The sequence below is a fragment of the Mytilus californianus genome, unplaced genomic scaffold, assembly GCF_021869535.1.
Source record: "Mytilus californianus isolate M0D057914Y unplaced genomic scaffold, xbMytCali1.0.p SCAF_4, whole genome shotgun sequence".
In the NCBI taxonomy this organism is placed as follows: Eukaryota; Metazoa; Mollusca; class Bivalvia; order Mytilida; family Mytilidae; genus Mytilus; species Mytilus californianus.
Genome location: NW_026262690.1, coordinates 63,128,414 through 63,153,700, shown reverse-complemented (window position 1 = coordinate 63,153,700; position 25,287 = coordinate 63,128,414). Strand labels below are relative to the sequence as shown.

General features: G+C 33.9%; 1 protein-coding gene across 2 annotated transcripts in view; it reads right to left on the bottom strand.

Annotated features, from left to right (window-relative positions):
• The window catches only part of LOC127698609 (tubulin--tyrosine ligase-like), a 29,749-nt gene extending 11,339 nt beyond the window's left edge, over positions 1-18,410 (bottom strand). The window contains exons 1-3 of one of the 2 annotated variants that reach the window (XM_052202154.1): positions 18,305-18,410; positions 17,413-17,576; positions 15,192-15,270 (exon numbers count right to left, since the gene is read on the bottom strand). In XM_052202154.1, the coding sequence (XP_052058114.1) occupies positions 15,192-15,270; positions 17,413-17,575 (242 nt within the window). In that variant the 5' untranslated portion in view covers position 17,576; positions 18,305-18,410. Of the gene's footprint in view, positions 1-15,191; positions 15,271-17,412; positions 17,642-18,304 lie in introns of both variants that reach the window. The other variant, XM_052202153.1, reaches the window with a different exon arrangement.
• Between the last annotated feature and the right edge of the window lie 6,877 nt (positions 18,411-25,287).

The window sequence follows — 25,287 nt, the reverse complement described above, 5'->3', positions numbered from 1 at the left end:
ATTTTACCCCATGTCCTTTTTTTTAGCCATGTCTGCCATCTTGTTTCACGGGCGGGGTCATCGGACACATTTTTTAAACTAGATACCCTAATGATGATTGTGGACAAGTTTGGTTAAATTTGTCTCAGTAGTTTCGGAGAAGATTTTTGTAAAAGATTACAAAATTTTATGAAAAATGGTTAAAAATTGACTATAAAGGGCAATAACTCCTTAAGGGGTCAACTGACCATTTTGGTCAAGTTGACTTATTTGTAGATCTTACTTTGCTGGACATTATTGCTGTTTACAGTTTATCTCTATCTATAATAATATTCAAGATAATAACCAATAAAATGCTCCGCAGGGCGCAGCTTGATACGACCGCAGAGGTCGAACCCTGAACAGTTGGGGCAAGTATGATCACAACATTCAAGCTTGATACAGCTTTGCATTTGGATTGTGATTAAATATTTGACACAGCATAGGTTTCTGACACAGAATGAATGTGGTCTAAGAACTTAAAAATTTTAAATTAGACATTTACCTATTATGGTCCAATATCCAAAATCTAAATACATGGTTAGATTCAGCATATCAAAGAACCCCAAGAATTCAATTTTTGATGAAATCAAACAAAGTTTAATTTTGGACCCTTTTGACCTCAATGTGGACAAAGTTGATAACGGGGCCCAAAAATCAAAAATCTAAATACATGGTTAGATTCAGCATATCAAAGAACCCCTATATATTCAATTTTTGTTGAAATCAAACAAAGTTTAATTTTGGACCCCGATTTGGACCAACTTCAAAACTGGGCCCATAATCAAAAATCTAAATACATGTTTAGATTCAGCATATCAAAGAACCCTAAGAATTCAATTTTTGTTAAAATCAAACTAAGTTTAATTTTGGACCCTTTGGACCTTAATGTAGACCAATTTGAAAACGGAACCAAAAATTAAGAATCTAAATACACGGTTAGATTCGGCATATCAAAGAACCCCAATAATTCAAGTTTTGATGAAATCAAACAAAGTTTAATTTTGGACCCTTTGGACCTCAATGTGGACCAATTTAAAAACGGGGCCCAAAATCCAAAAACTAAATACACGGTTAGATTCAGCATATTAAAGAACCCCAAGAATTCAAGAATAAAACCCCATTGAAATTGGTCAAGAAATAAGCAATTTATACGAAGTATCTTCTTTTGCACAATACTGTGCAATTAAATATTTCTTGCTATTGCGCAATACTGTACAATTGACAATTTCTTGCTATTGCGCAATATTGTGCTATTGGATATTTCTTGCTATTGCACAATACTGTGCAATTGAAGATTTCTTGCTATTGCGCAATACTGTGCAATTGAAGATTTCTTGCTATTGTGCAATACTGTGCAATTGAAAATTTCTTGCTATTGCACAATACTTATTATATAATAATTTACACATCCTGTTTGGTGTGTATCTCCTTCCATATCATTATTATTTGCTTTTAAATATAAATCAGAAATAACCAACTAAAAATGGAAAATTTTAAAAGAATAAAAAAGGAAAAAAAAAAAATCCCCCCCCCCCCCAATTTTTTGAACCCCCTTATGATTCATCACCCCCAAACTCAATCCCAGCCTTCCCTTTGTGGTATGGTACCTTGCAGTACAATTTCAGAGAGATCCATACACTTGAACACAAGTTATTGCCTGGAAACTAGAAAAATGCTTATTTTTGGCCCCTTTTTTGGCCCCCAATTCCTAAATGTTTCGGCAATTACCCCCAAACTCAAACCCAGCTTTCCCTTTGTGATATGGAACCTTGTAGTACAATTTCAGAAAGATCCATACACTTACACACAAGTTATTGTCATGAAACTAGAAAAATGCTTGTTTTTTGCCCCTTTTTTGGCCCCTAATTCCTAAAATATTGAGGCAATTACAACCATCATCAATCCCAGCCTTCCCTTTGTGGTATGGTACCTTGCAGTACAATTTCAAAGAGATCCATACACTTGAACACAAGTTATTGTCTGGAAACTAGAGAAATGCTTATTTTTGGCCCCTTTTTTGGCCCCCAATTCCTAAACGTTTCGGCAATTACCCCCAAACTCAATTCCAGCTTTCCCTTTGTGATATGGAACCTTGTAGTACAATTTCAGAAACATCCATACACTTACACACAAGTTATTGTCATGAAACTAGAAAAATGCTTGTTTTTTGCCCCTTTTTTGGCCCCTAATTCCTAAAATTTTGAGACAATTACCCCCAAAATCAATCCCAGCATTCCTTTTGTGATATGGAACCTTGTGGTACAATGTCAGAGATATCCATACATTAACACACAAGTTATGTCTGGAAGTTACAAAAATGCTTATTTTTGGCCCCTTTTTGGCCCCTAATTCCTTTACTGTTGGTACCATAACCCCCAAAATCAATCCCAACCTTCCTTTTGTGGTATTGAACCTTGTGGTAAAATTTCATAGAGATCCATTCACTTAAACTAAAGTTAGAGTGCGAAAACCAATGTGTCTTCGGACGACGACAACGACGACGACGACGACGCCAACGTCATACCAATATACGACCACAATAATTTTTTTGCGGTCGTATAAAAATCTAAATACATGTTTAGATTCAGCATATCAAAGAATCCTAAGATTTCAATTTTTGTTAAAATCAAACTAAGTTTAATTTTGGACCCTTTGGACCTTAATGTAGACCAATTTGAAAACAGAACCAAAAATTAAGAATCTAAATACACGGTTAGATTCGGCATATCAAAGAACCCCAATAATTCAATTTCTGATGAAATCAAACAAAGTTTAATTTTGGACCCTTTGGACCTCAATGTGGACCAATTTAAAAACGGGGCCCAAAATCAAAAAACTTAATACACGGTTAGAATCAGCATATTAAAGAACCCCAAGAATTCAAGAATAAAACCCCATTGAAATTGGTCAAGAAATAAGCAATTTATACGAAGAATCTTCTTTTGTACAATACTGTGCAATTGAATATTTCTTGCTATTGCGCAATACTGTACAATTGACAATTTCTTGCTATTGCGCAATATTGTGCTACTGGATATTTCTTGCTATTGCACAATACTGTGCAATTGAAGATTTCTTGCTATTGCGCAATACTGTGCAATTGAAGATTTCTTGCTATTGTGCAATACTGTGCAATTGAAAATTTCTTGCTATTGCACAATACTTATTTTATAATAATTTACACATCCTGTTTGGTGTGTATCTCCTACCATATGGTTATTATTTGCTTTTAAATATAAAACAGAAATAACCAACTTAAAATGGAAAATTTTAAAAGAAAAAAAAAAGGAAAAAAAAAAAAATCCCCCCCCCCAAATTTTTTGAACCCCCTTATGATTCATCACCCCCAAACTCAATCCCAGCTTTCCCTTTGTGGTATGGTACCTTGCAGTACAATTTCAGAGAGATCCATACACTTGAACACAAGTTATTGTCTGGAAACTAGAAAAATGCTTATTTTTGGCCCCTTTTTGGCCCCTTATTCCTAAACGTTTACCACAAAAAATTTTTTGCGGTCGTATAAAAATCTAAATACATGTTTAGATTCAGCATAACAAAGAATCCTAAGAATTCAATTTTTGTTAAAATCAAACTAAGTTTAATTTTGGACCCTTTGGACCTTAATGTAGACCAATTTGAAAACAGAACCAAAAATTAAGAATCTAAATACACGGTTAGATTCGGCATATCAAAGAACCCCAATAATTCAATTTTTGATGAAATCAAACAAAGTTTAATTTTGGACCCTTTGGACCTCAATGTGGACCAATTTAAAAACGGGGCCCAAAATCCAAAAACTTAATACACGGGTAGAATCAGCATATTAAAGAACCCCAAGAATTCAAGAATAAAACCCCATTGAAATTGGTCAAGAAATAAGCAATTTATACAAAGTATCTTCTTTTGTACAATACTGTGCAATTGAATATTTCTTGCTATTGCGCAATACTGTACAATTGACAATTTCTTGCTATTGCGCAATATTGTGCTATTGGATATTTCTTGCTATTGCACAATACTGTGCAATTGAAGATTTCTTGCTATTGCGCAATACTGTGCAATTGAAGATTTCTTGCTATTGTGCAATACTGTGCAATTGAAAATTTCTTGCTATTGCACAATACTTATTTTATAATAATTTACACATCCTGTTTGGTGTGTATCTCCTACCATATGGTTATTATTTGCTTTTAAATATAAAACAGAAATAACCAACTTAAAATGGAAAATTTTAAAAGAAAAAAAAAAGGAAAAAAAAAAAAATCCCCCCCCCCAAATTTTTTGAACCCCCTTATGATTCATCACCCCCAAACTCAATCCCAGCTTTCCCTTTGTGGTATGGTACCTTGCAGTACAATTTCAGAGAGATCCATACACTTGAACACAAGTTATTGTCTGGAAACTAGAAAAATGCTTATTTTCGGGCCCTTTTTGGCCCCTTATTCCTAAACGTTTTGGGCAATTACCCCCAAAATCAATCCCAAAATTCCCTGTGTGATATGGAACCTTGTGGTACAATTTCAGAGAGATCCATACACTTGAACACAAGTTATTGTCTGGAAACTAGAAAAATGCTTATTTTTGGCCCCTTTTTCCTAAACGTTTTGGGCAATTACCCCCACACTCAATTCCAGCTTTCCCTTTGTGATATGGAACCTTGTAGTACAATTTCAGAAAGATCCATACACTTACACAAGTTATTGTCATGAAACTAATAAATGCTTGTTTTTTGCCCCTTTTTTGGCCCCTAATTCCTAATATTTTGAGGCAATTACCCCCAAAATTAATCCCAGCATTCCCTGTGTGATTTGGAACCTTGTGGTACAATGTCAGAGAGATCCATACACTAACACACAAGTTATGTCTGGAAGTTACAAAAATGCTTATTTTTGGCCCCTTTTTGGCCCCTAATTCCTTAACTGTTGGTACCATAACCCCCAAAATCAATCCCAACCTTCCTTTTGTGGTATTGAACCTTATGGTAAAATTTCATAGAGATCCATTCACTTAAACTAAAGTTAGAGTGCGAAAACCAATGTGTCTTCGGACGACGCCGGACGACGCCAGACGCCAGACGACGACGACGCCGATGATGCCAACGTCATACCAATATACGACCAAAAAATTTTCAATTTTTGCGGTCGTATAAAAATCCCCCCCCCCAAATTTTTTGAACCCCCTTATGATTCATCACCCCCAAACTCAATCCCAGCTTTCCCTTTGTGGTATGGTACCTTGCAGTACAATTTCAGAGAGATCCATACACTTGAACACAAGTTATTGTCTGGAAACTAGAAAAATGCTTATTTTTGGCCCCTTTTTGGCCCCTTATTCCTAAACGTTTTGGGCAATTACCCCCAAAATCAATCCCAGCATTCCCTGTGTGATATGGAACCTTGTGGTACAATTTCAGAGAGATCCATACACTTGAACACAAGTTATTGTCTGGAAACTAGAAAAATGCTTATTTTTGGCCCCTTTTTGGCCCCTTATTCCTAAACGTTTTGGGCAATTACCCCCACACTCAATTCCAGCTTTCCCTTTGTGATATGGAACCTTGTAGTACAATTTCAGAAAGATCCATACACTTATACAAGTTATTGTCATGAAACTAAAAAAATGCTTGTTTTTTGCCCCTTTTTTGGCCCCTAATTCCTAATATTTTGAGGCAATTACCCCCAAAATTAATCCCAGCATTCCCTGTGTGATATGGAACCTTGTGGTACAATGTCAGAGAGATCCATACACTAACACACAAGTTATGTCTGGAAGTTACAAAAATGCTTATTTTTGGCCCCTTTTTGGCCCCTAATTCCTTAACTGTTGGTACCATAACCCCCAAAATCAATCCCAACCTTCCTTTTGTGGTATTGAACCTTATGGTAAAATTTCATAGAGATCCATTCACTTAAACTAAAGTTAGAGTGCGAAAACCAATGTGTCTTCGGACGACGCCGGACAACGCCAGACCCCAGACGACGACGCCGATGACGCCAACGTCATACCAATATACGACCAAAAAATTTTCAATTTTTGCGGTCGTATAAAAATCCCCCCCCCAAATTTTTTGAACCCCCTTATGATTCATCACCCCCAAACTCAATCCCAGCTTTCCCTTTGTGGTATGGTACCTTGCAGTACAATTTCAGAGAGATCCATACACTTGAACACAAGTTATTGTCTGGAAACTAGAAAAATGCTTATTTTTGGCCCCTTTTTGGCCCCTTATTCCTAAACGTTTTGGGCAATTACCCCCAAAATCAATCCCAGCATTCCCTGTGTGATATGGAACCTTGTGGTACAATTTCAGAGAGATCCATACACTTGAACACAAGTTATTGTCTGGAAACTAGAAAAATGCTTATTTTTGGCCCCTTTTTGGCCCCTTATTCCTAAACGTTTTGGGCAATTACCCCCACACTCAATTCCAGCTTTCCCTTTGTGATATGGAACCTTGTAGTACAATTTCAGAAAGATCCATACACTTACACAAGTTATTGTCATGAAACTAAAAAAATGCTTGTTTTTTGCCCCTTTTTTGGCCCCTAATTCCTAATATTTTGAGGCAATTACCCCCAAAATTAATCCCAGCATTCCCTGTGTGATATGGAACCTTGTGGTACAATGTCAGAGAGATCCATACACTAACACACAAGTTATGTCTGGAAGTTACAAAAATGCTTATTTTTGGCCCCTTTTTGGCCCCTAATTCCTTAACTGTTGGTACCATAACCCCCAAAATCAATCCCAACCTTCCTTTTGTGGTATTGAACCTTATGGTAAAATTTCATAGAGATCCATTCACTTAAACTAAAGTTAGAGTGCGAAAACCAATGTGTCTTCGGATGACGCCGGACAACGCCAGACGACGACGACGCCGATGACGCCAACGTCATACCAATATACGACCAAAAAATTTTCAATTTTTGCGGTCCTATAAAAATCCCCCCCCCCCAAATTTTTTGAACCCCCTTATGATTCATCACCCCCAAACTCAATCCCAGCTTTCCCTTTGTGGTATGGTACCTTGCAGTACAATTTCAGAGAGATTCATACACTTGAACACAAGTTATTGTCTGGAAACTAGAAAAATGCTTATTTTTGGCCCCTTTTTGGCCCCTTATTCCTAAACGTTTTGGGCAATTACCCCCAAAATCAATCCCAGCATTCCCTGTGTGATATGGAACCTTGTGGTACAATTTCAGAGAGATCCATACACTTGAACACAAGTTATTGTCTGGAAACTAGAAAAATGCTTATTTTTGGCCCCTTTTTGGCCCCTTATTCCTAAACGTTTTGGGCAATTACCCCCACACTCAATTCCAGCTTTCCCTTTGTGATATGGAACCTTGTAGTACAATTTCAGAAAGATCCATACACTTACACAAGTTATTGTCATGAAACTAAAAAAATGCTTGTTTTTTGCCCCTTTTTTGGCCCCTAATTCCTAATATTTTGAGGCAATTACCCCCAAAATTAATCCCAGCATTCCCTGTGTGATATGGAACCTTGTGGTACAATGTCAGAGAGATCCATACACTAACACACAAGTTATGTCTGGAAGTTACAAAAATGCTTATTTTTGGCCCCTTTTTGGCCCCTAATTCCTTAACTGTTGGTACCATAACCCCCAAAATCAATCCCAACCTTCCTTTTGTGGTATTGAACCTTATGGTAAAATTTCATAGAGATCCATTCACTTAAACTAAAGTTAGAGTGCGAAAACCAATGTGTCTTCGGACGACGCCGGACGACGCCAACGTCATACCAATATCCGACCAAAAAATTTTCAATTTTTGCGGTCGTATAAAAACGGCAAAATTTCCTTAAAATTACCAATTCAGGGGCAGCAACCCAACAACGGGTTGTCCGATTCATCTGAAAATTACAAGCAGATAGATCTTGACCTGATAAACGATTTTACCCAATGTCAGATTTGCTCTAAATGCTTTGGTTTCAGAGATATAAGCCAAAATCTACAGTTTACCCCTATGTTCTTTTTTTAGCCATGGCGGCCAACTTGGTTGGTTGGCCGGGTCATAGGAGACATTTTTTAAACTAGATACCCCAATGATGATTGTGGCCAAGTTTGGTTAAATTTGGCCAAGTAGTTTCAGAGGAGAAGATTTTTGTAAAAGTTAACGGACGACAGACGACTGACGCCAAGTGATGAGAAAAGCTCACTTGGCCCTTTGGCCCAGGTGAGCTAAAAATGCTGGAAGTTATTGTCCGAAAAACTGGAAAATCCCCCTTTTTGTAATGAATAAAACCCCATAATTCGGAAACGTATAGTCTGAAATTTATAAAAATCAAAAGGGAGCTCATGTCAATAGAAATAAACAATTCACCAAAGTTTCTTGCAAATTGATGAAATTGTTTTTGAGTTATTGTCCAAAAACTGGAAAATCACCCCTTTTTTAATGAATAAAACCCAAAAACTCGGAAACAGTAAATCCGAAATTTATAAAAAAAACAAAGGGGAGATCACGTCAATAGATATGAACAATTCACAAAAGTTTCATGCAAATTGGTGAAATTTATTTTGAGTTATTGTCTGAAAACTTGAAAATCCCCCCTTTTTTAATGAATAAAACCCCAAAACTCGGAAACGGTAAATCCTATATTTATAAAAAACAAAAGGGAGCTCACGTTAAAAGATATGAACAACTCACAAAAGTTTCATGCAAATTGGTGAAATTTATTTTGAGTTATTGTCTGAAAACTGGAAAATCTCCCCTTTTTAAAACCCAAAAACTTGGAAATGGTAAATCTGAACTTTATAAAAAACGAAAGGGAGTTCACATCAATAGATATAAACAATTCACCAAAGTTTCATGCATATTGGTTAAAGCTATTTTGAATTAATGTCCGACATGTTGACGAAGGATGGACGGATGGATGGACAGACGGACGGACAGACGCAACGGACAGACGGTCAACGGTATACCATAAAACGTCCCGTAAACAGGCGTATAAAAAAAAAAAGAAGATGTGGTATGATTAACAATGAGACAACTCTCCACAAGAGACCAAATGACACAGAAATTAACAACTATAGGTCACCGTACGGCCTTCAACGATGAGCAAAGCCCATACCACATAGTCAGCTATAAAAGGCCACGAAAAAATGATAATGTAAAACAATTCAAACGAGAAAACTAACGGCCTATTTATGTACAAAAAATGAAAGAAAAACAAATATGTAGCACATAAACAAACGACAACCACTGATTTACAGGCTCCTAACTTGGGACAGGCACATACATACAGAATGTGGTGGGGTTAAACATGTTTGCGGGATCCCAACCCTCCCCATACCTGGGACAGTGGTGTAACAGTACAACATAAGAACGAACTATAAAAATCAGTTGAAAGAGGCTTAACTCATCAGAAAGATAAAAATACAAATAATACAAATACAAGTGGACGTGGCCAGGTACTTGTACATTCAAACAACAAAAAGACACTAAGTACAGATCTGAGAGTACTCACAGTTACTGACAGCTAGTTCAAAGCCACTAACAACTAATAAAAAAAATCATGCATCTAAGATTAAAAGTTCACAAAGCAGTTAAAAATTTATGAAAAATTGTTTCAAATAAATCTTAATAATTTTAGAATTGATTAAAGAATGGCATTCTGTTTTCCATTTTGGCATTGTTTTGAATGTTTTATTTCATACATTAAAAACTTTTCATTTAAAATTAGTTGCCTAAACCAAAGAGAAATGCTTTTTATTTAAAATTAGTTGCCTAAACCAAAGAGAAATGCCTATTTTTATTGTAACTGGGAATTTTGCATATAATTTAATGATTTAAAAGATTGTTTTAAAGAGCCTCTAAGAGTGAAACTAGAGGCTCTCAAGAGCCTGTGTCGCTCACCTTTATCTTTTGTGGTTTTGGAAATCATGTAAAATAATGTTAAAATCATAATAAATAGTATTAGATACCCTAATAATGATTGAGGCCAAGTTTGGTTTAATTTGGCCCAGTAGTAAATTAAAAGCAGGTTATCCCATTGTAATCTTACAATAGTTACTGAAGACCCCTTATCATTATTTAAATTAGTTTTCAAGTTGTGACCATTTGAAATTGTTTTTTTACAATTTTCCCATAGACTTCTCTAGTAAACTCCTATGTTCTATTTTTAGCCATGGCTTCCATGTTGGTTGGATGGCAGGGTCATCTGATATATTTTTCAATCAAGATAGCCTATTGAAAGTTTAATTCTATTTGGCCCAGTAGATTAAAAGGAGAAGATTTTTGTAAAAGATAACAAAAATTTACGAAAAAATGTTAAAAATTGATTATAAAGGGCAATCACTCCTTAAGGTGTCAATTGACCATTTTGGTCATTTGACTTATTTGTAGATCTTACTTTGCTGAACATTATTGCTGTTTACAGTTTATCTCTATCTATCATAATATTAAAGATAATAACCAAAACTGCAAAATTTCCTTTAAATTACCAATTCAGGGGCAACAACCCAACAACGGGTTGTCTGATTCGTCTGAAAATTTCAGGGCAGATAGATTTTAACCTGAAGAACATTTTTACCCCCATGCCAGATTTGCTCTTTATGCTTTAGTTTCAGAGATATAAGCCAAAAACTGCATTTTCCCCCTATGTTTTATTTTTAGCCATGTCGGCCATGTTGGTTGGCGGGCGGGTCACCGGAGACATTTTTTAAAGTAGATACCCTAATGATGATTGTGGCCAAGTTTGGGTAAATTTGGCCCAGTAGTTTCAGAGGAGAAGATTTTTGTAAAAGTTAACAGAAAACGGACGCCTAGTGATGAGAAAAGCTCAATGGGCCAGGTGAGCTAAAAAGAAGATTGGGGTAATATCAATCAGACTTAAAACCAAAATAGACTTTCTGCTTTGTATTGATCTGATGAGTTAAGCCTTTTCAACTGATTTTTATAGTTTGTTCTTATGTTGTACTGTTACACCACTGTCCCAAGTGTCCCAGGCTAGGGGGAGGATTTGGTGCCAACAAACTAATTTAACCCCGCCACATTCTGTATGTGCCTGTCCCAAGTCAGGAGCCTGAAATTCAGTGGTTGTCCTTTGATGCTGTATATCATATTTGTTTTTCGTTCATTGATTTGATTGATTTTTGGTGTTTTAACGCCACTTTTAAGCACCGCTTTTGGGCTATTTCGTGGCGGCCAGTTTTTATTAGTGGAGGAAGCTGGAGTGCCCGGAGAAAACCACGACCTTCGATAGGAAAACTGACAATCCTAGTCAATTAAGATTGGAGTCGAGTGCACCGGCACGAGCGGGGTTCGAACTCACAACCTCAGTGATGACTGGCTAGTGATTATAGTAGTAGAACTACTTAGACCATTCGGCCACCGAGGCCCCGTTTTTCGTTCATTGTTTTGTACATAAATCAGGCCATTAGTTTTCTCATTTTTAATTGTTTTACATTTGTCATTTTGGAGCCTTTTATAGCTGACTTTGCAGTATGGGTTTCATTCTTTGTTGAAGGCCATACTGTGAATTATAGTTGTAAACTTCTATGTCATTTGGTCTCTGGTGGAGAGTTGTCTCATTGGCAATCATACCACATCTTCTTATTTTTATATTCTAGAGATCAACATATAAATAAAAGGAGATGTTTGGTATACATCAATGAGACACCAACCCAACAACAAGAGTAACCAAAAGACATCTAGAGGACAGCACACTGCCTTCAACAATACAGGTTTTATATACAATATGTCAAGCTCTAAATCGTCTCAATTTTATATCAGTTTTCAATAAATTAATCTGAAAACAAGAGTGCACACGCTGAAATGTCTTGCCTTCTTTACTAACCATTGATTTTATGTTGATAGTCCTAAATATAAAGCTTTACTACAGGTAACACATTAACTTAACATGATCCAAGAAAATGAGGTCAAGGTCAGATAAACCAAATGAGAAATACATGTACACCTTACAATCATTCAATAAACCAAACTAAGTTGACCTATTGCTTATAGTTTCTAAGAAACAGTCTTAACCAAGAAAACTTAACATTGACCAATGAACCATGAAAATGAGGTCAAGGTCAGATGAACCATGCCAGACAGACATGTACACCTTACAATCAATTTATGCATTAAACATAGTTGACCTATTGCTTATAGTATCTAAGAAACAAACTTAACCATGGAAACTTAACATTGACCAATGAACCATGAAAATGAGGTCAAGGTCAGATGATACCTGCCAGACAGACATATTCACCTTACAATCCTTCCATACAACAAATATAGTTGATCTATTGCTTATAGTTAAAGAAAAACAGACCAAAACACAAAAACTTAACACTGAGAAATGAACCGTGAAAATGATGTCAAGGTCAAATAAAACCTGCGAGACTGACATGTACATCATAAAATATTTCCATACACCAAATATAGTTGACCTATTGCATATAGTATTAGAAAAAAAGACCAAAACTCAAAAACTTAACTTTGACCACTGAACCATGAAAATGAGGTCAAGGTCAGATGTTCCAGTTGGACATGTACACCTTACAATCATTCCATATACCAAATATAGTAGACCTACTGCTTATAGTATCTGATATATGGACTTGACCACGAAAGCTTAACCTTGTTCACTGATCCATAAAATGAGGTCAAGGTCAAATGAAAATTGTCTGACGGGCATGAGGACCTTGCAAGGTAGGCACATACTAAATATAGTTATCCTATCACTCATAATAAGAAAGAAATTAACATTATAAAAAATGTTGACTTTTTTTTCAAGTAGTCACTGAACCATGAAAATGAGGTCAAGGACAATGGACATATGACAGACAAAAACTTCGTAAAATAAGGCATCTATATACAAAGTATGAAGCATCCAGGTCTTCTAGCTTCTAAAATATAAAGCTTCTAAGAAGTTAGCTAACGCCGCCGCCGCCACCAGATCACTATCCCTATGTCGAGCTTTCTGCAACTTTTGTCGCAGGCTTGACAAAAAATCATTGATCTATCATCAACAGTATGGCTTTTAACAATTGACAAACAATGCCACTTTATTACAAATGGTCTAGACATGTTGTGAATATATTAACAACCTAATATCCAAAAACAAACTACAAATTCTAACAGCAACTTCTTCTTAATATTCCTCTGCAATATTTCACAAAACTTTTCAATAGCTGGTGTAACCCAATTTTTAGCAGTGCCAAAAACATTTAAAAATCAATTCAATAAATTAGAACATTTCTTGGAAATAGTTAAACAAATATACATTTTAAGAGAAACTTGAAACTACTAGCTTGCATGACATAGTCTTATACAAAGTTAAAACCATTATTAGAACTTAAGTTTTTACAGCTTAACTTTTCAAGAGTACATAGTGTATAAAATTTAAGATTGCTATTTTATTAGTTTGTTAATACCTATCAAAAAGTACTTCGTTGATAGGTGGTTCACATATTCCCCATGAAATCCTGAAGATTGATATCCTAAGAATAATAATGAAAATATAGTAATGCATTTGTAATGGGAAATGAAAAGAACATACTTTGTTTTCTAGTAGAGATTTTTTCTAGAAGATGAGAGATAACTCAAATTAGAATAAACAGCTGTGCCATGAGCGCATGATACGCCCGTCGTCTTGTGTGTGAATTTTTATTCAATAAGTATAAATAGTTTCTGACATACGGCGTGACATTCGAAAACCCCCCCTTTTTTTTTTACAAAAAACTCAATATCTCTAAAATAAAATTTTGAATCAAACCAAAAAGTATACAGATCTTTAGATTAGTATAACTAAGAAGTGTGTAAAATTTTAAGCAATAATCATAAATCATTTTTGAGATACGACGCGACATGTGAAAACCCCCCTTTTTAAAAAAAAAATCAATATCTCAAAAATAAAATTTTGAATCAAAACCAAAAAGTATACAGATCTTAAGATTAATATAACTAAGAAGTGTGTAAAATTTTAAGCAATAATCATAAATCGTTTTTGAGATACGGTGCGACATATGAAAAACCCCTCCCCCTTTTTTTACAAAATACTCAATAACTCAAAAATAAAATTTTGAATCATCACCAAAAAGTATACAGATCTTAAGGTTAATATAACTAAGAAGTGTGTAAAGTTTTAAGCAATAATCATAAGCTGTTTTTGAGATACGGCGCGACATTTGAAAAACCCCTCCCCCTTTTTTAACAAAATACTCAATATCTCTAAAATAAAATTTTGAATCATTACCAAAAAGTATACAGATCTTAAGATTAATATAACTTAAAAGTGTGTAAAGTTTTAAGCAATAATCATAAATTGTTTTTGAGATACGGTGCGACATGTGAAAAAAAACACACACCTGTTTTAGTTACTAAGTCCCGTAACTCAAAAAGTTTTAATCTTATTTTCACCAAAAAGTATACAGATCGTTTGACCATCATAAGAAACAACTATGTTAAGTTTCATGAAATTTGGATAAGTCATTCTCAAGTTACGGTGCGACATGTTTACGCCGGACAGACAGACGGACAGACAGACTGACAGACAGACGGACGGACAAAGGACATTTGTATACCATAATACGTCCTGTCAAAAATTGACGGGCGTATAAAAATGTTCCATCATCCTTTACAAATGCATAAGTATGTCCAATACTTGAGTTATAAATAACTTATGTCACTTATCCAGAAGATTCTATTAGATAGTAAACAAAATAATAATATTGATATCATAGTCGATCCAGCAAACAATCAAGGTAAACTTCATTTATCTTTGTAGACGTTAAATAAGAAACACTGTAAGGATTATAGTAGAACAAGTATTATATCAGACTGAGTTAGGGACTAAAGTGTTAACCAGTTTGGTATTAAGAATCAAAGTGGGGAAAAACAGCAATAGTTGACTTTCTGCATATTTTCCAATAACAAAATGTAGTTAGTTCTTGAAAATTGAAAAAGTGGAGTTAAAACATTCATATTATGTTCTTCAAAGAACAACTTCGTATATTCTTTTGTACTAATATGCTTAAATGATTTTATGACAATGTTGTCAATTTAAGCATAAAAATGAAGAAGTGGACTGGTTGATGACATGAAACTAGTTATTCCCGAGAATGATGCTGTTACTAGATTTTCTGAGGGGGATCCAATGTCGATGTTTTGTTACAAAATAAAATAATACATTTTTCTCACCTGATCATTGCAGTTTTTCTACATATCATATCAGATCCTCTGTAATAATTCACCAACTGAAAAAGTCCAGGTTCATGACCTAAAAAATAGATAAATGGGGAATGTGTCCATGGGACATAGATGATGCCCCTGCTTGCATATAATGTTATAAAGGGACATAACTCAAGAACGATAAAAGTGACGCTACCCAAATTCGTACTTGATCTGAGTTTTGTGGTAATAAGCATTGTGTATAAGTTTCATAACATTTGTTTGAGGCAATTTTTCCATTTGTAAAGGGGCATAACTCAAGAACAGTAAAAGTGACGCCACCAAATTTCAAACTTGATCTGAGTTTTGTGGTAATAAGCATTGTGTATGAGTTTCATAACATTTGGTTGAAGCAAACTTTAGTTAGAGAACGGAAAACGAAAAATTCAGCAATTTTTCCATTTGCAAAGGGCATAACTCAAGAACGGTAAAAGTGACGCCACCAAAATTCAAAATTGATCTGAGTTTTGTGGTAATAAGCATTGTATATAAGTTTCATAACATTTGCTTGAGGCTAACTAAAGTTAGAGAACGGAAACCAATTTCAGGACATATGGATGGACAGACGGACGGACAGATGGACAAGGGTAAAACTTATTGCCCCTCCGCAACGGCGTGGGGTATGAAAATCAGTATAACTACCAAATTAGTCCACAAGTTACTTTGTTTCTGTTTCCAATGTTTTTCAAGTAATTAGTTTTGAACTTTTCTTGCACTACTTTTTAAAAGGCAATCAATGACTGAGAACACTTAAAACATACATTGATTAAATTTTGATAACAGGCAAGTTGACAAATGATAAACTGCATAAGGATGAAAGACAGCCTCATAAGTTGTCAACTTATAATAGTAAGTTTGATACATTTGGTTTTTCTTCATTTATAAATGGAATGCTTTTTCATCCTTATGATGTTAGAAAGAAGGCGGAGCATAAAAATAATGAAATATTGTCAAACTCTTTCTTAGGTCAATTGCAGCATGCAAAAAATATCTCGTCGCCTATTATATCAATATGATAACTTTAAAATTTCCTCATCAGACCTTAAAAAAGACCAGTATGAATACATTACATGCAGGTTCAGTATAAAAAAAAGCATATTTACACTATGGAATGTATGAATACATGGACTGGAAAATGTTCTTTATTATTGTTCTCATACAGTTTCAAAAATATCTTGTCAAACCATATATATGTAGGCCAATTGTCTTGCAACTGGTCAGTTCAAATCAAATCAAGTTTTTATATAGAGCAATTGAATTAATTGTTAGTTATCGATATCATATATGCATGGGACTTATAAGTTATGTCAGATATATCGTAATTTCTTCTGAATAATTTGGTCAACACCTGATATTTTATAAAACAGGTCAATAAAATTAAAATACATATAGAACAATGGCATTTTTGTTTTTGATACTGACTTTTTCAGCAAGAATAACAAGTGAGCACATCTGTATAAAAAAATAAAATGCCAGGATTCTTTTTATCGACAAGTTTGTCTTAACAAAATGTTTTTTGGCTGAGAATATGAAATAAAATGAAGTAGTAAGTAAAACTATTTTTATGTGTACAAAACATTGTGATTATGGTTCGGTTGTATGAATGAAGTCACAATCATTTCATTGATAAATTAGTTTAAACAATATTTATTCAGATAAGTCATCACAGTCATAACGATATAATACAATTGAAATAAATATTTAGGATACAAAAAAAAGCAAATTTGGTTTTACAAATCTGTCTCCTAAATTGATAAATTGACGAGGATGGACATGAATATGTGATGTTGCTGTAGTTACATGACGTCATTGTCTAATATTTTCGAGTATCAGGTCCTGTCCATGATATAGAAAAATATTGGGCAGTAAGATCAAAGGCTATCAAAAGGTAAAAGTACATATTGTGGATGAAATTTATAACCTGCAATGAATATGTTTATCTTTTTCTTTTTTATTATCTTGAAAATTAACCTTAATAATTTTAGAATGTTTCAGAAAAACTAACTGTTAGGAACTTGTAGTGAGGTGTGAGCTTTTGTTCTGTGTTAAAGGTTACACTGTGACTTTGAGATGAAGAACAGCAATAAAAACAGTTTTTGCTTTTGGTTTTCTCAAGTGCCTAGATGGATTTTGGTCCTGAATTAACAAATACAAATTGAAAATATAGAATTACATGTCAAAAAGTACCAACCTAATCTTCCAAATGGCAATTTATTTCTTTCTCCAAACATCAGATTAAAAGATGCTGAGTTAGCTGGCATTTTCCTCCAATCCTCACCACAATTCTCTACCAGAAAATTGGAGACTGCTTTATAGACACTGCTTCTAACATCACGATTCACAAAACCATACATTCTAAAATAATAAAAAGTTGACTCAGTTGAATTCTGTTTCATATTCTTTTTGTCTACTGTGACATTCTGAAATAATAATAAGTTGACTCAGTTAAATTCTAGAATTTTCTAGTGTTTTGATATTGTCTCAGATGCATGCGCATCCTACATACATGCAAATTTGCATATCAGGATCTAACAATATATTAAGTTGGACGAGGTAAGAGCTGGATAGGCCACGATTTTCTAAGCTCATAGTGACGTTTCTTGGAAAACTCTATGGACTGAAGTATTGTACCAACATGCACATCTGTGTATCAGGATCTAACAATATACACCAAGTTTCCTGTAGATGCAATAAAACATGTAGGAGGAGTTGCTATGACAAAGTAGGTGTTGGACAAGGTCAAAATTTCTAAGGTGAAGGCGCATAACAAAAAAAAAAAAACTCAATGGACGGGAACATCACACCCACATGCACATCTTCATATTAGGATCTAACTTTGTAATAAGTTTCTTGTAGATATGATACATGTAGGAGGAGATGCTACGACAAAGTCAGTTCTGCTAAAATTCCTACATTGAGAGGGGCATAACTAACAAAAACCCAATGGACCAGAACAACTTACCCAAATGCACATCTGCATATTAGGATCCAACATGAATTAACTGCTAGCTTACTAGTAACTTGGTGTTCTCTTTGTTGTCATTTTCTGTTTAAAACTTGTATAAAGTTGAATAGATACTTACCTGATAGAATTGTTCTATCCCTTTTCTAAAACTGAACCATACATTATGTACTTTCCATTTTTCAACTGTAGATGAAGTAAACAATGTTGTAGTAAGTCATCTATCCTACAATGATTTAAGACAGAAACCTTATGCCTATGTGATGAGTAAAATACACATTAATGATTTTAAACATTTAAAATACAATGTTTAATTTTGAACTGTTGAAGTGACAAATTAAAGGCCAAAACTGAACCAAAATCATGTATCTGACTAATAGTCACAAAGCCATTGATGTTCTAACCATTGTAAAGGGTCTAAAACAGATGGAGATTTTTTATTGTCAGCTTGTGATTTGTAAAAATTTTTAGTCTTTCTAAAAGCATATTGCTAATAACTGTATACCAACCTCCCCTCACAATCGCAACATTCAACATGTGACTGTTACAGTCAATAAAACAAATTTTCAGCTTTGTGTTTCAACAAAATGTGGAAATGAACAATTGGATTAAATAATAGCTTAGTTTCTCATCAGATGTACTCAAATGAAAATTTATTTATGGACTTATGATTATGAAGTATTAAACTTGTAGATTCAGAGATGAAATTACAAATGTATACGGATGATGTCTATGTCACAGGGCCTTGTACATGTTGTAACTACATGACAGATATCTGCAATCACCGCTAAATATGAGGTTGTTGTGACTAAAAATCTTTTTAGTCCAGAGTAGAACAGTCTCCAAGGAAATCCATCCCTTGTAGTTCCAGACCCAAATCCATGCAGCCCAAAAATTTTATTACACCAATCATTAGATCATATGGACTTTTGCTGATGTTTAAGAAACTCCAAATATTTATATTTTCCTCATATGGTTTTCTTCATATCACAAAGAAAACTATTAAATTTTATCATTTAAACTAAAACTTTATTTGAAAATAAACAGAATTGGTTTTCACCAGGCCTAATATTTGAAGGAATAAATCAGATTTACAAATTATTCAGATTATATCAAATGATTTTCTTTTTCTCTAAGGTGATGTTATTTTCAACATGCTTCAACAAGGGGTACTACTTAAACAAGTGATTTCAGAATCACTCCCTCCAGTGATTTTGGCTGTGAAATATTAAAAATGTTCACACAGACTTTTTAAAATCACTGAAATTAGCACATACTTACAACTTCTCGTCCAATCAAATTGCTTATATTTGCCTTCTAATTTTCATAGTACATACTTTTCCTGTGTACTAAGTAACTACGCATGAATGATCACAAGGGTAAGATTTCATTGTATCGTAATCAAGATATTTAAAACAAAATTTTCCACTGGCTATTTTGAAATAAAATGCTGTGTTCCAAATTAAATTAAATAGTTTGTAATTAGTTTTCACTTTGATTTTTAAATATCCTGCTATTAAAATCTTTGGATCTAAAAAATGTTTTTGACAATTGCAAATTTTATCATTTAAATAAAGGGTAATACATATGGTTCTTTATACCTTGATTAGAGTACAACGATATCATAAAATTATGATAATGTATCATCCATGCAATTACTTTGTACACAGAAAAGTGTGTACTATGAAACCTTGTGAAGGAAAATTAAAGCAACTTGGTGATAATTTTTTAAACTTTCTTAAGGAAGGTGATCTATTTCGTAATGAATTGATTGATTTATTGATTATTGGTTGCTTAATGTCCAGTGGCAAATATTTCATACATGTTTAGGACGATGTCATGAATTGAAAAACTGTGATTATGTCTGAAGATAATGTGCCACCTATATATATATATATATATAAACATATTCTGGTAAATCTTTTAGTTTTTACTTTGAAATAATAAAAAAAAACCAACAAAAAACACAAAACCTATAATCTCTGATCTATTGGTAGTTGCTTTTTAATGCCTATCTGCTAGACTATATCTATGGGGACAAACTATCTATATGTTTCAAATTTATTATAGCTTTAGTTTTACTGTGAAATTAAAAAATGTTTTCAAAACATGTAAAGCTTCCACTGCAATTTAATTATTGCCTGCTTTTGGTCAATTTATTTGGTCATCTTACCATGTAAGAAGAACATGTATATAGTAAAACACCGCTTTATATCAGTATACATACTTACACCGGCAGCTACCATCTTTTCATTCTGGAGTGAAGGGCCTTTTGAAATCACATATTTTACAATGATACTAGTGAGTAGATTTACAAAACTTCGTTAATGAGCTCCGTTTTACAAACACCTGTGATACAAGTAGTCAGCCAAAATAAACTATCAATAGACCAATTAAAAGATTACTTGAGTTGTAAATATGTGCTAAATTGGATATTCTATGGAAAGGTATATACTATGAAATTAAGAGCTCGGGGCAAGCCCCTCGCTCTAAATTTCATAGTATATACCTTTCCATAGACTAACCTAGACCAAGTAATTTTAGAAGTTAAAATGTAATCACTTTAATAAGTGTTTATAACATTTTCTTGATATTTTTCCCACAAGCTTGATTTTTTTATTGGTAAAAAGACAACAATTCCATTGAAAAAACAAATATGAATATGCAGAAATTGTCTTTTGCTTGATAAGCCTGACACTTTTACAGTTTTTTTAAAATATGCAAAAACTGGAATAGTTTGTAGATCAGGTCATAACCTTGAAGTAGATCATTCTAACTCTAAAGAAAACCAATCAGGTTACCTAATATTGTTGATCTTTGTCTGATAGTAAGAGTAGTTAATGAATTTTTGATTACAGAAAAATTCACAAGGGTACTTTTAAAAGCTTTAGCGCACTAACTTACTGCCCAAGCGCACTGGTGAAATTAATATACAAAGAAAAAGGGATAATTGATTTATGTAGGAAAATTATAGAAAAGATTGATAAAATATGGAAAATTTATGAAATTAGCATTTGAAGATCAAAGAAAACACTAAAATCACTTAAATAGGTGATAACTGAATTTATCAAATCACTGAAATAAGTGATGATGAAATCACTTGTTTAAGTAGCACCCCTGACTGCTGACTGTTCAAGAGAAACCTTTTGACTCTATGGAAATATCAATGTTTTTATTAAGATGATTAATTTCATTCTGCTTGACTTGTTTGAGTGACGATTGTTTTCTCTTTTCATAAGCTCCATGTATAGAAGAAGGTTGAGGAAAAAGGGAGCATAAATGGTACATGTAGAAAAGTTGATTTGGGTCATTACACTAACAGACTGAAATAATTTCAATAACATGCGGTCAATAAAACCCTTTCCATTATTTCATTTTTTTTAAAACAATTTTAAAATAAAACATGCATGCACAATAATATTCAGGCGCTAACAAGGTAGAACCTGCCTCATATTATTTTGGGAGTATATTATATAAAAAAAAAGTTTTTATTTAGATAGTTTGTTAAAATTTGACCAATACCATCACTAAATTTTTTTTTTTCTGTTCCCAAAATACATGGATAATGAAAAGTGTTCTTCGTGAGGTTAGTTTTTGTTCAAGGCACAAACATATTTCCATTATTTGATCCAGAGACATATATAGTATCCGAGATATGCAAGTAGTAAATCTTGCCAATATAACGTGTGTAAATTGTTCCCAGCATTCCCTAACAAGATTACTTAAGACTGGATGGTTGCAGAGAGTCAGAGACAAAGTTAACAATCTATTGGAATGGAACATCTTGTACATTTTGCTTATTCTTGATGAAAATTGTACAAAACATATTCTAAAGAATAGCATGAATAGTAAAATTCAACTTCATTTTGTATATTCTCAGGTTATTATTTATGATAATGTCTAAATATTTATTGATCTGTTGATCGGAAGGTCCCATGATGATTAGGTGCATATATATGTAAGTTATTGATGTGTTGATTAGAGGATCCAATGAATAATTAGAACTTATATAACAAGTGGTTGTTCTTATAAAAATTGATTGTTTATTGGCAAAGATGTCAACAGGGATGGTCTAACCTGCTGCTTTGAGGTTTACTTTGTAAAATAATTTATAATGTATGTTTCCTATGAAGGTAAATCCAGAAAAGTGCTTAGGATGAATGAAATTTATAAAAAGTTGTCTTCTTTTTTAAAAGTATATTTTACAATTTACCTCTACATGTATTCTCCTAACAACGCCATCAAATCCCATCTTTAAAAAAGTCCTGATTTGATCATCAGAAAAAGGACAACCAGCACAGACATGACAGACAAGCATGCATTATAAAATAATTTTACAAAAGTAACTTAAAAGGAGCAGGTAATACCTGTGTTGATATCTTTGACAATAAACAGTTATTTTTTTTATAAAACAACCACTTACCAAGTACACCAATAGTTTAATTTATTTATTCATTAATCATGTTAATGGATAATATTAGATAAGTTTTAAAAGGGGTTAGCTTCATCAAAAAAATAAAAAATATATATGTAGCATTCTAAAAATTTATTTATACAGAATAACAAACAAACCTACCATGATTTGATTTGATTTTTTGTGTTTTATCGCCACTTTTAAGCACCGCTTTTGGGCTATTTTGTGGCGGCCAGTTTTTATTGGTGCAGGAAGCCGGAGTGCCCGGAGAAAACCACCGACCTTCGATAGGAAAACTGACAATCCTAGTCAATTAAGATTGGAGTCGAGTGCACCCGCACCAGAGGGGTTCGAACTCACAACCTCAGTGTTGATTGGCTAGTGGTTACAGTAGTAACTACTTAAACCACTCGGCCACCGAGGCCCCCTACCTACCATGAAGTTTTTAAAAAATTTACCAAAAAAGTGAGAAATTTTTTTTTTTTTTGCTGCAATACATGCTCTGAATTTGGACTGTGATTAAATATTTGACATAGCATAGGTTTCTAACACAGAATGAATGTGGTTTAAGAACTTAAAGTTGAAATTGGACATTTACCTATTATGGTCCAATATCCAAAATCTAAATAAATAAAATTGAGAATGGAAATGGGGAATGTGTCAAAGAGACAACAACCCGACCAAAGCAGAAAACAGCCGAAGGCCACCAATGGGTCTTCAACACAGGGAGAACATCCCGCACCAGGAGGCAAGCTTCAGTTGGCCCCTAAACAAAAATGTGTACTAGTTCAGTGAAAATGGACGTCACACTAAACTCCAAAATATATAAATGAACTAAAATTAAAAAACTTACAAGATTAAGAAAGGCCAGAGGCTCCTGACTTGGAACAGGTGTAAAATGCGGCGGGGTTAAACATGTTTTGTGAGATCTCAACCCCCCCTTTACCTCTAGCCAATGTAGAATAAACAAACACACAGCAATATGCACTGTAAAACTCAGTTTAAAAGAAGTCAGATTCCGATGTCAGAATAGCTAACAAAAGAAACTAAGCAAAATGACAATGATACATAAATTAACAAAGGACTACTAGCAGTTACTGACATGCCAGCTCCAGACCTCAATTAAACTGATTGAAAGATTATGTATTCATCATATGAAAATCAAGCACAATCCCTCCCGTTAGGGGTTTAGTATCATACCATCATAAAATATATGAGAAGAACATAACCTGTATGTATACCTGGTTTTAGTATAAATGTGTTTATTTCTGATGCAAAAACCCTATGAGTGAATCAATATTTATACCAAAATATGCCATCTTTAATGACCTGACAACAGTATCGTAATTATATCCCTTTTGAATAAGTCTGTTAAAGGTTTGGTTAGCTTTTGAGGTGAATGCCAACATGGTTAGATTCAGCATATCAAAGAACCCCAAGAATTCAATTTTTGATGAAATCAAACAAAGTTAAATTATTTACCCTTTGGACCTCAATTTGGACCAATTTAAAAATGGAGCCCAATATCAAATATCTAAATACACAGCTAGATTCAGCATATCAAAGAACCCCAAGAATTCAATTTTTGTTGAAATCAAACAAAGTTTAATTTTTGACCCTTTGGACCTCAATGTGGATCAATTTAAAAATGGGGCACAAAATCCAAAATCTAAATACACGGGCTGATTCAACATATTAAAGAATCCAAGAATTCAGGTATTAGAAAAGTATTGTTTTTGGCCCTTTTTTCTTAAACAGTGAGATCCATAACCCCCAAAATCAATCCCAACCTTCTTTTTTTGGTATTGAACCTTGTGGTACAATTTCATAATGATCCATTCACTTATACTCAAGTTATTTTCTGGAAACCAAATGTCTTCAGACGACAACAACAATGTCATGCAATAATACAACCGCAAAAAATTTGCAATTGCATAAAAATTTGCTGGGTATTAATTTTTTGCAATCGGGTAAAGGACTATATGTTGTTCAGCCCTTTTTGAAGCCAATGTTGAGAGTATCTCGATCAAAACACAGGGGCTGGTATCATAGATGTTTTTGGGGCATCCCCTATGAACACAATGTATCCCTTTTGCATTCATATCTGCTTAACAGAAAACAACAAATGAAAGTCAATGGTGTTCTGTCAGAGTAGTTGGGCTGACATCCAGAAAGGTGTACCTCAAGGTGCAATTTTAGGCACTCTGTTATTTAATGCTTTCATAAACGATATTTTTGATAATATATAGACATTACTGTAACAAAGGCTAGTGTGATGCTTGCCATCACATTTCCTACATCTAAAACGTGAGCGGCATTCTGCAACTTTGTGATTTCTAAAGCAATTGTAGCATACATTTTCTGCTTCATAATGGCAAAGCGTCTCTCTCTGTCTAGGTAAGAATGCGATTGTCTGCAGTAAATACAAGTTTTGGGTTTGAACTGGTTTGTTACGAACTAAGTTCTTGTAATGCTTTTGGGTTCAGCTGCTGTGTAAAATGATGCAACTGGAGTAAAACTGTCTGATTTATTTGTATAACCAGTTTCATGTACGTACATCTCTTTACCGATTGCTTCTCTCAGGAACCTAATAGTATCCCAGTTGCGTTTTCAGTGTTCTCTGGTCATCAGCTTTTTCATTTCGTCTGGCAATTTTCCAAATATGATTGGTACCAAAAGTGATCCGAATG